Consider the following 13,897-nt stretch of genomic DNA (forward strand, 5'->3'; position numbering starts at 1 on the left):
AAGAATGTTACTGTACTGTTCATATCCTTTGACTCACAGATCCCACTACTAGGAATTGAGGAAGTTAATGACAAAAAGTTCTCAGTAATCTTTAAGAGTATAAAGGGGTCCTCAAATTGAAATGTTTGAAAACTGATGCCCTAAAACAGGGGTGGGCAAACTTAATACCCAGCCCAAGAATAGGGACAAATCCCACCACCTGTTAGACTGCCTTAGAGCTACACATGGTTTTTACATTTTAAAATAAAGTTGTATTGCATTTTAAAATGTAAAAACCCAGGTGGTTAGCAGCATTTGGGCCTTGGGCTAGGGGCCATAGATTGTGCACTCTTGCCCTAAAATGTTAGAAAGAATTAATAGTTCTATATGTTACCAATTAGATTGAGATGTTGTGTATAGCCTAATGGATAGACTACTGGACTTGGAGTCGAGAAGTCCTAAATTCAAATTCTGTTGCAGACCTGGATTCCATGTTGCCCTGCGCAAGTCACTCAACCTTTTCCAGGTTCAGTTTCCTTGTCTGGAGCAATAATAGCATCTACCTCACAAGACCAGGGTGAGGCTTAAATGGGATAATATATTTAAAGCACCTTCCGTCAGCTATTACTAGTAAGGTAGTAGTAATAATAATATTATCTATGTCTTCTCCTAAATCTGAGCATACTTTGAAAAATCATATGTGGTCTTTAATAAATATCTTGAATGAATAAATGAATTCATCATATCAGGACTTTTCCCTTAGCATAGGGGAGTGAAAACTGAAATCATAATTGCCAAGGAGGAGTTGATACTTTTCTGAGTGCAGTTAATAACGCCCATCATTTTTTTGTTTCAGATTCAGGTCGTGACTTCACTCTCCACTCGTGAAAGCAGAAAATGATGAGTGATGCCAGCGATATGCTGGCAGCTGCTTTGGAGCAGATGGATGGTATCATAGCAGGTAAGATCAGTCTCCAGATTCAGTGATTAATTGTTCCTGTGAAGGAGGAGATCATGTTGGTTTGATCATTTTCAACACAATCTCATAGTAGCAGATCTTGGACATATCACCTCCCCTTGCTAAATCTTAGTTTTCCCATATACCACATTTTAAGAGGGATTTTGACAGATTGGAAGAAGTGCTTGGAGGAAGGTGTCACAATGGTGAGGTGCCTAAGAGAGCCATGCACTATGAGAAACGGTGCAAGGAAATGGGAGTATTTAGTCTATAGAAGAGAAGACTTAGGAGAAAGAAGGGATGTGATAACTACCTTTGAACATTTGAAGCCCTGTCATATGGAAGAAGGACTTACTCATTCTAGACCAGAGCAATGATTGGTTCTTGGATTTTTTGGTTGGTCTCAGGGCCCCTTTACAGTCTTTAAAATTATTGATCATCTCTATTACCCAATGAGTTTTGTTTATATGGGCTATATTTATCAATAGTTTTCTCATTAGAGGAAAAAAATTAAAATGTATTGTGTACTGTATAAAATATAATAATGATAGTTTTGACCTCAGCAACTCCCAAGAGTTCCCAAGATTTTTGAGAACCACTATGTCAGAGGCTAGTTCTAGAATCAGTAGAAGAAAATTAAGAGAGGAGAGATTTCAGATCAAATATAACAATAATCACTCACATTTCTCTAATGTTTTTAAGTTTTTTTTGCAAAACTGCATTCTCACAGTCCTGTAAAGCAGGCAGTATGAGCATTATTTTTTTACAGATGAAAAAACCAAAAGGTTCAGTCCCTGGCCCTGGGTCTTAGAGGTAGCTATTGTTGAAGCTGGAATACAAATTCAGTTCTTCTAACCCCTAAGACCAGTATTCCTTCTATTACATCATATTTCCCCCAAGTTCAGTTGGACTTCTTTATGGAATCTCTGTTCTATAATTGTGGTATCTCTCTTTGGGGCTGTTTTGCCTCAGAAGTTATTTAGTGATGTTACCATTCCAATACTGTACATATTTTCCCCCCAGAGCATGCCAAATGTCCTTGCTTAATTAAATTTCTTCCTTCTCTTATATCTGGGTCAGAGAATGTGTATATTCCACAGCATCTCCAATCCAGGCCAGGCCTTCACTTTTCTTACTCTCTACTAGTGAGGAAGCAATATAAAAATTCATTACCTCAGGGTAAATATTTTGGTGGTAAGCTTTTAGCTCTGCAGATGCTCTAAGTAAACTATATCCAGAGTTCTTCCCCTCATCTGCTAGTTTAATGATCCTGTCAAAAAAAAAAGAAATCAAATCAGTTTGGCAAGGCTTGTTCTCTATAAAGTTATGTTGCTTGTTTGTAATTACTGCATTCCTGTCTAGATACCCAGCAATCATCTCTTTATTGATTGATCTGATCTAGAATTCAACCAAGAATTGAAGTTAACTCACTGTCCTAAATTCTGCAGGGTCTGTTCTCTAAACTTTTTTAGGTTAGGAGGGCTACCTTGGGGCAACATTTGCTAGTCTCCAGTCTTATGAACCATTGTTTTGGAGGATAGTTCTAGTTTTCATGATCCTTCAAATATTATTGACAGTACTATAGCCTTCGTATCTATCAATTTTTTTATTTTTAGAGCCTGAAGATAGAGTTCATCTGGGCCAGGTGATTTGAATTCATCAAGGGCAATCAGTTCTCTTACTTTCTCCTTGTTAATCATAAGTGTCAGCTCAATGTTAGCAATTTTATAAACAGGTTAGTTAGGTGGCATTTTTAGGAAGGTTGATGTTTACTCGATACGAGGAAAAATTTCCCAACAATTAATGTTTACTGGAGCTATAGTGGAATGGGCTCTCCTGACAGATTGTAAATGCCCCTTCAGTGAAAGTACTCAAGTAAAGACTCAATAACTACTTATTGGGCCTGTGGTTTGGGGATTTCTATATTAGATTGGGAATAGATAGATGATAGATGATCAATGACAGATACATGAACTCTGAAGTCTCTTCCAGCTGACATTTTCATTATCTTGTTAGGAATTTGTTATTTGTTATTTGGTAAACTCCCTGTTTTGACACCATGGTGGTATTTATAAAATATAATAGCTTTGGCCCATGAGTTTCTCAACAACTCTGATAAAATAGTTTCCTATCAAGGCCATAAGTATAGTTTTTCTTTTGGCTTTATAAGAGCTGGATTATGTAAACTTTATTACTTTTATTTCACTTTTTTAGGTTCCAAGGCCCTGGAATATTCCAATGGGATTTTTGATTGTCAGTCTCCAACCTCCCCATTCATGGGGAGCTTGCGAGCCTTGCATCTGGTAGAAGATCTTCGTGGCTTATTAGAGATGATGGAAACGGATGAGAAGGAAGGATTGAGATGTCAAGTCCCTGACTCAACAGCAGAAACTCTGATTGAATGGCTTCAGAGTCAAATGGTAAGGTACTTTTATTTTAATTTGGATTCTTTTATGACAGCGGTAATGGGAAAGTTGGCTGATTTCATTTTGAAATTTTCATAGAGACCTTTGTTTTGCAACCTCCCTATGCTTTTTTCCTACCACTTAGCAGACTCTCTGAGTCTCTCTTACCTATAATAATTTCATCGTTGTAATAGCTGCATTTCACTAATATCACCAAGCCATTAGATCTCATATATTAAATGCCAGTGACCAGACTAGCAGAGTGGTTAAATAGCTTTTTTTCTTTGTTTTAATTTATAAATCTTGAGGAACAAAGAGTTCCTTGAGGGTAGGAAATCCCATCTTATGCTTGTTTCTCCTTTATAAGTATTGTTCATTAAATTATTTGTTGATTGGTTATATCAAGGACTATTTGTTAGGTCCATTAACAATCTGAAGTATGAAATGAGTGCATGTTTTTTAATCAATATATTTTTTAATGTTATTTAAATGCCATGAGAATTATTACCATTATGAGCTAAATATTACTATACTTGGGGTTGAACTAAGTCACTATTTTCCAACATTTTACAGAGCAGACCAGCAAAATGTCTCGGTTCCTTGTGAACTTCCTCACTTTTGACTCAGTTACCCTTAGCAACTTAAGAGGTAGGGCTGAGAAGTGAGGAAAAGAGAAAGCCAGATGGGAGACATAGGACTCATGGAGAAGAAAGAGATAGGAATCCATTTTATAACTATATAGTATTTGAGAAGGTAAGGAATTTTGAGAGTGAAAGATTTGGGAATAAGTAAAAATTTGCTATAAAGCAGTATATGTTAGAAGATTCATGGTCAGGAAACACTGACTTGGAAATGTTTCTTCTACTGATGGTTTTAGTGTACAAAGGTTATTTCTAAGCACCATTGCCATGTATCAATGAACCTAAGGTCTGAATGTTTATCAAACATCTAAGTTGCAAAGAACCCGAAAGAAACATAAATAAATCAAAATAGAAAAGATATGTGACATTTACTTTTTTTGGCATGATAAAACTTCCTAAAAGATTTGATTTTTAAATATCAATAAGATAAAGGTACTGGAGGCCACAGCCTTTATGATGCAGCTAAAACAGGAAGTGGTGTGGTGGATCTGGCTAATTACCACATTTGCACATCAGCATAAGACAGGAAATCCATGTGGTCACATTGCAATGATATGTCAACCTGGCCATGAGGTAGTTTTGCTCCTGTTCCCCACTAATTCAGTGATGTCACTGAGGCTGTGGGCTTCAGCAGGACTAACAGTCCCTGAGATGATGATATTTATAGGAAATATAACTAAAATTGTCTACGGAATTGGAAGTTTCCATTTGACCCTCAGGTTTTAAAAAAACAAAGTACTTTAATGTCCATAGTAATAGTATATATTGCTGCTGGTTTATGTTAATTATATGTCATAATGATTTAAATGCCAATTAGCATCTGTTAAGTCTTATAACTGTATTTCCCATTCACTTTCCACCAGTACCTATGAGCAGGAAATAGTGAATTCCCACTTTTTTGATGGTGGATGCTGCAGCCGTCTAACCTCAGTCCAATGATCGTTATTCTTTATTGAACATTCAAATCTTTGAATGAAACAGGTTGATTAAGTTACTCATTGTTTCTTTTTAAAAGTTTACTGAAAGCATCATCAATCTACTACCAAAATCCTTGTCAATCACCCAATCTGCCAACATATTTAGGAGAGCCAAGCATGTTTTACATGAAACATTTAACAGCAGCCTGTCTAATATGAATATCAAGTGGTTAAATATGTATTGCTCAAAGAATTTGGTAGTTTTAAAGTAGTTAGACTCACTATGATTTAGATTAGTCTCCCTTGTTCCTATTAATATTGGTTGTATGACTTGAGAAAATTTTACCTAATCCATTCCACAATTTCTTTAACAGCAAAGTGAGGCTAACACTCTTTATGCCTCACTAATATGTGTTTGGGGCATATATAAGAACTTCTTAGAGTACTCGGAACATCTTAGACTGTATCAATTTTAGAAAACTTTACTTTAAAAGTAAATTGTCACTTAAAATATATTTTAGGTATTTTGTTATATTCTCTGTCATGAGAGTAATTGCTACTTACTGGTTATAATTGGTAGTAATATGTTCATATAATCAGTTAAAAGATAGCTATCAATAATCATGGAAATAGTACTTATTAGTGGTGTTGGGCGGGGGGCGGGGCAGGTCATACTTGTGATTTAATCAGTGTAGGGGCCTGTGGAAAACCACTTCACAATGCACAGCAGCAACTCTTTGCTAACTTGTAGATTTAGAGAGTTACCTGGGAAAATTGAGAAGTTATGGGACTTGCTCAAAAGTATACAGCTAATAGATGACAATGTTAAAACTTGGAACCAGATCTTCTGATTCTAAGGCTAGCCCTTCTCCACTATGCCATGCTGCATCTTAGCCACACAATATAAGGCTCTAAGTAGATATATCATGCAATGTGAAATTTGCAATGGTTAATTTGCAAATTGGATCTGGAAACTGGCTACTTTCATAATCCTTATTCAAAAGTGAGTTTTCTGTCCGCACTTAAATGTTCTAAGTCAATCCCTTAATTCATAACAAAAATTATGCCCTTTTTCTCTTTTAAATTTCTTTTTTTTTCCTCCCCTATTTCCAAAAAAGGATTTCTCTCATTCTCTTCATTATCCATCTTCTCTTTCTGCTTACTTTAGATGCTCATTCTGATTCACAACTCCTATAATTATCTTGTCTCTCTCTTTTCTCTGTATTCTTCATACAATCAAACCTTTTGAGGTGTACATTCAAGGTTCTCCTTTCTAGGCACTTTGTGCCATTGCTTTGCAGGGCTTATCCCATGATTCTCCTTTTCCATTGTGCTTCACTCGCAGAACAATGCCAATTATAGTGAATGTCAGAAAGGACACTACCCCATGGTAGGCCCCTTCCACCACCATTGATCCATACCTTCTATTATTGAACTTTTTTCTACATTTGCTTGGAAATCTCTCTGTTCCATACTCTCCTACCCTTCCAGGTGCCAGTTTCTCCCAGGGTTTCCAGGTTTCCTCCTCCGAGTACAAGAAGACTTTTCAAGCACCAAATCCCACAGGCCTCCAGTGGGAAGTCCTCATCTCCCTTCACCCATAAGGGCATTCATCAGTGGAAACCTCTTCCACTTCCCAAGTAAGGCCTCCTTTCTTGCCCCATCCAATATCTTCTCCTTCATCTTCCACCACTACCTCATAGGCTCTTCTCTTTCTGAGACCACAGAGGTTACCTTCCCTACATCACTAGCCCTTGATTTGACCTAGTGTATAACACAGTGCTCTCTATCCTCCTGCTCCCCTCCTGTCCCCTTTCATGTACCTTCCCATGTTGTAATGTTGTCCCACAAAAGAAGCATTTACCTGTAGGCAGGGAATCACTAGGCACTATCCATAATGCCTCCATCTGCCTCTTCATCATTACCTCTACCAAATTTCTGCTTTCACCTCTATTTCTTTATATACATTTTGAAACAAGTTTCTGTAGTCACTTTGCTGCTTTTGCTGTCCTTCCCTGTTGAGTTTATTCATTCCCATATTTCCTCTCCCCCTGAACTATCCCTTTGATTCTTGAAAGTTTGTGTAATTGTGAATGACATAATAGAAATGGGTTCTTGTTTTGTTTTCAAAGGCAACATCATTTCACCTTAATATGTTTTAGATGTTGTAAAATTAAGAATTCTAATTAATTTCCCTCTATAGGGTCATAAAAGCATCTTTTGTTGTGTCATTGTATATGCAGGAATCCTTTATGAATCCTTGATAGAATAGACCCACCAGAAGAAATGTGGAGAGCAATGAATGGTTCATGCTGGTAGTGTAGCCACTGTGTGTACTCTATAGTCTTGTCTTTGTTATATATTGTTCTTAGGATCAATGATGTCTTCTTTCTCCATTCAATATACCACATTATCTTTTGAAAAACTCAGTCTTATCTGGCCTTCAAAATGAGAATGAATGCTCTGTTGGTCACTGATCTGTAGCTGTCCTTGGTTATTACAGAATAGGAGCAGGCATCCTTAGTTGTGTTTATTTATATAGATGACGATGAGTCTCCTTACCTCCTTCAGCTTTCTAAAAAGGAGGATAATTTCCTGAGGGTATAAGAAACGCTAAAATTTTTCCTACAAACTCCATTTGAAGAAGTTGTTGGTGAGCCAGGTGGGTTTTTTTAAATAGATAAATATGATGAAAGCTATTTTTAAATTTCATGTTTGAGAATTTGGGGTAGTTTGATTTATTGGCCTTGAACATATTCTTATTTAATCAAGAATTAACCTTCTTCAAAGATATCATTTTAATTTCTTGAATTTCCTTCCTATTTAAGAAACAGGTTTTTTAAGAGTTAAAAATGATTTTATTTTTTTTATTTTTTATTTATTTAATTTATTTAATATATTAGGTTTTCAGCATTGATTTTCACAAGAGATTGAATTATGAATTTTCTCCCCATTTCTACCCTCCCCCCCTCCAAGATGGCATATATTCTGGTTGCCCCCTTCCCAGTCAGCCCTCCCTTCTGTCACCCCACTCCCCTCCCATCCCCTTTTCCCTTACTTTCTTGTAGGGCAAGATAAATTTCTATGCCCCATTGCCTGTGTATCTTATTTCCTAGACGTGTGCAAAAACTTTTTTTTTTGTTTTTGAACATATGTTTTTAAAACTTTTGAGTTCCAAATTCTCTCCCCTCTTCCCTCCCCACCCACCCTCTCTAAGAAGGTAAGCAATTTAACATAGGCCACATGGGTATCATTATGTAACACCCTTCCACAGTACTCATGTTGTGAAAGACTAACTACATTTTGCTCTGTCCTAACCTATCCCCCTTTATTGAATTTTTTCCCTTCACCCTGTCCCTTTTCAAAAGTGTTTGTTTTTGATTACCTTCTCTCCCTATCTGCCCTCCCTTCCATCATACCCCCTTTTTTATCTTCTTCCTCCTTCTTTCCTGCGAGGTAAGATACCCAATTGACTGTGTATGGTATTCCCTCCTCAGGTCAAATCTGATGAGAGCAAGATTCATTCATTCCCCCTCACTTGCCCCCTCTTCCCTTCCTACAGAACTGCTTTTTCTTGCCACTTTTATGCCAGATAATTTACCCCATTCTATCTCTCTCTTTCTCCCTCTCTCAATATATTCCTCTCTCATCCATTAATTCGATTTTTTTTAGATATCATCCCTTCATATTCAACTCACCCTGTGCCCTCTGTGTGTGTGTATATTTGTATATACACACACACACACATACATATACACAAATCCATACACACACATATGTGTATATATACATATGTGTATACATATACACATACACACATACATATGTATGTATGTGTATGTGTGTGTGCATATATATTCCCTTCAGCTACTCTAATACTGAGGTCTCATGAATCATACACATCATCTTTCCATGTAGGAATGTAAACAAAACAGTTCAACTTCAGTAAGTCCCTTGTGATTTCTCTTTCATGTTTACCTTTTCATGCTTCTCTTGATTCTTGTGTTTGAAAGTCAAATTTTCTATTCAGCTCTGGTCTTTTCACTGAAAAAGCTTGAAAGCCCTCTATTTTATTGAAAATCCATATTTTGCCTTGGAGCATGATACTCAGGTTTGCTGGGTGGGTGATTCTTGGTTTTAATCCTAGCTCCATAGAACTCCAGAATATCATATTCCAAGCCCTTTGATCCCTTAATGCAGAGGCTGCTAGATCTTGCATTATTCTAATTGTATTTCCACAATACTCAAATTGTTTCTTTCTGGCTGCTTGCAGTATTTTCTCCTTGATCTGGGAGCTCTGGAATTTGGCAACAATATTCCTAGGAGTTTTCTTTTTGGGATCTTTTTGAGGAGGTGATTTGTGGATTCTTTCAATTTCTATTTTACCCTTTGGCTCTAGAATATCAGGGCCATTCTCCTTGATAATTTCTTGAAAGATGATAATTAGACTTTTTTTTTTGATCATGGCTTTCAGGTAGTCCAATAATTTTTAAATTATCTCTCCTGGATCTATTTTCCAGGTCAGTGGTTTTTCCAATGAGATATTTCACATTGTCTTCCATTTTTTCATTCCTTTGGTTCTGTTTTATAATATCTTGATTTCTCATCAAGTCACTAGCTTCCACTTGCTCCAATCTAATTTTTAAGGTAGTATTTTTCTTCAGTGGTCTTTTGGACCTCCTTTTCCATTTGGCTAATTCTGCCTTTCAAGGCATTCTTCTCCTTTTTTCAAGGCTTTTTGGAGCTCTTTTGCCATTTGAGTTAGTCTATTTTTTAAGGTGTTGTTTTCTTCACTATTTTTTTCCATATTTTTTGGTTCTCCTTTAGCAAGTCATTGACTTGTTTTTCATGGTTTTCTCACATCCTTCTCATTTCTCTTCCCAGTTTTTCCTCTACTTCTCTTAACTTGCTTTTCCAAGTCCTTTTTGAGCTCTTCCATGGCCTGAGACCAGTTCATGTTTTTCTTGAAGGGTTTTGATGTAGGCTCTTTGTTGACTTCTTCTGGCTGTATGTTTTGGTCTTCTTTGTCACCAAAGAAAGATTCCAAAGTCTGAGACTGAATCTGAGTGCGTTTTCGCTGCCTGGCCATGTTCCCAGCCAACTTACTTGACCCTTGAGTTTTTTTGTCAGGATATGACTGCTTGTAGAGTAAAGAGTACTTTGTTCCTAGCTTGAGGGGATGTGCTGTTGTTTTCAGAGCTATTTCTATTCAGCCAGCTCTGCCACACCAGCACTCCTCATCCCCCAAGGACCCCCAGGCTGGACCTGACTCAGATCTTAATCAGGCCCTTCACTCCTGCTCCTGCTCCTGCTCTGATCCGCCACTTAATTCCTCCCACCAGGTGGGCCTGGGGCCAGAAGTCACTGCAGCTGTAGTTCTGTAGCTGCACCTCCCTCTCTGTCCCCAGGGAGGTGGCTGAACAGGGAACTCCTTTTACTCTGTCCCCCGCAGCTTTTCCCACTAACCTTCTCTGTTGTCTTTGGTGTTTGTGGGTTGAGAAGTCTGGTGACTGCCACAGCTCACTGATTCAGGGTGCTAGGGCTTCTTCCACCCAGCTCCTGCTGCTTCCCCACTGGGCTCCGCTCCCAGCTCCATGCGGGATAGACCTCACCCAATGACCATCAAGGCTGTCCTGGGCTGGAGCCCTGCTTCCTTCTGCTATTTTGTGGGTTCTAGAATTTGTTCAGAGCCATTTTTTATAGGTTTTTGGAGGGACCTGGCAGGGAGCTCATGCAAGTTCCTGCTTTCCAGTCACCATCTAAGAAATAGTTTTTAAAAAAAATTTTCATATTAACTTGTTTTGTAGTGAGCAAGACTTATTTATTGAGTAAAAAGAACTTTATCTTTATTTGTATAACAGAGCAATTTTTTTGAAAATGAGTATTGTAATCAATTTCAGGAATTTATGTTTGACTAGAATGCCAGTATTTCCTTTTTAGAGCACAGGTTTACTGCCACAGTGAAAAAAATGTTTTAAAAGTCTTACAAGGCTTGGAATAAAAATTTCTGTTCCAGATGCCTTGAAGTTCTTTTTGTATGACCTTCTTGATTCAATTGATTACAATGTAGGTCTATGCTTCCAACCTTTCCTCCAACCTTTCAGTGAAGACATTCTAGCTGTAATGATTTCATTGACCTTTATGCCATCTAGAAATACTAGATACAATATAGAAAAGATGGCAGTCCCACCACATGCAAGAATCCTCTTTTCCATATTTCTTCCTTTAGCTCTGCTCAGGGATTCCATGACTTTTGCAATAAAATCGAAATTCTTAACCTTCATGTGTCATGGACCCCTTTGGCAGTCCGGGGAAACTATGAGCCCCTTCTTGAAATGATCTTTTTTTAAAATTCATAATTGAAGAAAATACTATGTTTTATAAGTGAGCATATAAAATAAAGATTGTGTTTTTTTTTCCTTATCCATGTTCTCAGCCCTCCTGGGCCTCAAGGAGTGCACAGATTAAGAATTCCTAAGCAAAAGAAAATGGGTTTGGGAATGTAGCTAAGTACCCAGACTACTCAGACTATGGAGCTACACTTTCCAAAAACAGAATGGGGAAAAAAAAAAAAACCTAGCATTTTTTATCATTTCTTATCCTTGTAAGGAAAATGGTAGATTTTAGTCATGATGAAATATATCTTACTGTTGAAGAATGTAAAAGTCAACCCACAATACATTCAGGAAGACAAGGAGAAGCGAATTCAACAGTCAGAACAAATTCCTAATAATTATTAATAAACTCAATCATAAGAATGAAAATTTCACTTATTTTTGGTAATTTCTAACTTGAGTGTTTCCATACTTAAGGCAAATCTCCCATTAGATTCACCCTTGTTTCCTCCTATAAAATTGATTTCCTCTTTCCTTGTTGGAATGTTTGATCTCTGGCTAACTTCTGTTTTTAAGACACTCTGTTATTTCTTTAAGAGACTTTGTATCATGAGCAACTTCACAAGTTAAATGGAAAATAATTAAAGCTAAGAACATTTTACATGAAAGGATATTAAACTTCAAAGCTGATCTGGTTCTGTCTAGCCTGTAGGCTTGTAGTACTCATAAAGCTTCAAAAGTGCGATTTGAGTCTAGGCTATCTAACTCCAGAGCCACAGCCCTTTCTTCCATTCCATACTGCTTTCCTGACTTATCAAAATGAAGTTACCTCTATGTGCCAGGTACTATGCTCAGCACTGTAGGTACAAAGAAAGACAAAAGACAGTCTCTCCTCTTAAGGAGAGACTTAGTGGGGATACAATAAGGAAACAGGCTATATGCAGGAATAGTAGGCAATAATTAACAGAGGGAAGGCACTAGAATTAAGAGGGATTGGTAAAAGCTTCCTGTAGAAGGTGGGATTTTAGCTGTTTTTGAAGGAAAACATGGAAGAGCTATTTTGAATACATTAGTATAAACACTGGAGGTTAGGGTTAGGGTTATGGCCTCATAGTTGGACTCAGCTCCTGACATAAATAATTAGTTAGAATGACTGTATTTTAATATTCTCAGTTTGCCCCTGCTGATTACTTATTTTGTAACATAAGTTATTTCACTTTTATGAGCCTTGCTTTTCTTTTTTTGTAAAAACTCAGAGATTCTCTGGCCAACCTAAGGAAGACACTTAATTAAAGTGTTACTTATGTACTTAAAATTCTTATGAGTCAAATAAAGAGTAAGCCATTTTTCTTTCATTGAGATTATTTTGACTGTATATACTCTGATGTGCCAATTTGGCATACAGGTGATCTTGGATTTCTGAGGATTATGCTGGGGAAAACAAAAGTTGTAGTGGGATCTAGCAGGCTGGAAACAATGGTTCACTGGGCAGGCTCATTTATGATATGCTAATCACCAGAATACTTAATGTTTTTAATCACAGTGATCCTTAAAGATTCTTTACTAAGGCACTACCATCTGCATTAGTAAGAAACAATGCCATGGACTGGTTAAGTATTAGTACTTAATTGTAGGAAATGATTCTTTCGGGGGCTATAACCAAGTAGAGAGATGGATGCCAGCCTGCGTCTTATACATATGACTTGGGATTATGATGAAGCCATGATGGCCTGATAATAGCCTTATCATTGTAATAATGGTTGATCCCAAGAGTCAAAGAAATCAATAGGGTGTGACAGGATTGTAGACTGGTTCTACTCAAGACAGTTAAAAGAATAGAATTCCTGCCACTTGCTAATGATCACTCACAGAAAGAAGGTAAGATACCCCAGAACAAGTGAGAAATACTTGAGCCCCACCTTCTGGAAATACTCCAGTGCGAATTGCATCAATCAGTAATATGGACTGATGTTCACATTAAATGGACTGAAGAGGAATACTCATTTTATGCACTAGCATGGTATGATAATAAAATTGAAAGTAGGTTTTATCAATTGTGCATAAGAGTATAATGGCAAAGCCAGTGTTTGAACTCAGATCTTTGATTCCAGATCCTTTACTCACCACTATACCATGTTGTGTCTGAAAGAAATCATCTAAGATGAAAGCTATTTTACACTTATCCTTCTGGCAACCTCTGATGCAAATTGTCCTGTGATGCTTGCCTGGTCATCTCCTAGGTTATAAGGTCATAAAGACTTTAACTGGTCATCTCCAGTTGAATTCTAATATACAGGTTAGCCAATTTGGTATAACAAGGAAGGGTCAGATCTTATGGGATTCCCAAAGGATGGATACTGCTCAAGCTTATTTCATGAGAGATGACCCTCTTTAACTTCCTGCAATAATAATAACAGAGGAAATGAGAAGAAACGGTTTTTTTCTGATCTTGTTCATTTAAAAATTATACTCTTAGACTGCTCCAATCTCTTCAGGAGTTCCTGTTCTATATCTAGATCTGGGGAACTTGTAAAGTTCATGCTGCTGGTAGAGGTTTGGTCCTTGAGCTATTGGGACATAGGAGACCGGCCTGAATCACTTCTTTTTTCCTCTACTCTTCTTGTCCCGTAACTCTAGGAACTTTGCAAAAAGGAATTGTGTC

The 13,897-nt window shown here is 37.3% G+C and overlaps 1 protein-coding gene across 4 annotated transcripts in view; it reads left to right on the forward strand.

Moving 5' to 3' along the window:
- Positions 1 to 835: 835 nt before the first annotated feature.
- The window catches only part of PPFIBP1 (PPFIA binding protein 1), a 77,280-nt gene continuing 64,218 nt past the window's right edge, over positions 836 to 13,897 (forward strand). For 3 of the 4 annotated variants that reach the window (XM_036759458.1, XM_036759459.1, XM_036759461.1), the window contains exons 1-2: positions 842 to 940; positions 3,152 to 3,357. In XM_036759458.1, the coding sequence (XP_036615353.1) occupies positions 877 to 940; positions 3,152 to 3,357 (270 nt within the window). In that variant the 5' untranslated portion in view covers positions 842 to 876. Of the gene's footprint in view, positions 941 to 3,151; positions 3,358 to 13,897 lie in introns of all 4 variants that reach the window. The other variant, XM_036759460.1, reaches the window with a different exon arrangement.

The sequence above is a fragment of the Trichosurus vulpecula genome, chromosome 5 (assembly GCF_011100635.1).
Source record: "Trichosurus vulpecula isolate mTriVul1 chromosome 5, mTriVul1.pri, whole genome shotgun sequence".
Lineage (NCBI taxonomy): Eukaryota > Metazoa > Chordata > Mammalia > Diprotodontia > Phalangeridae > Trichosurus > Trichosurus vulpecula.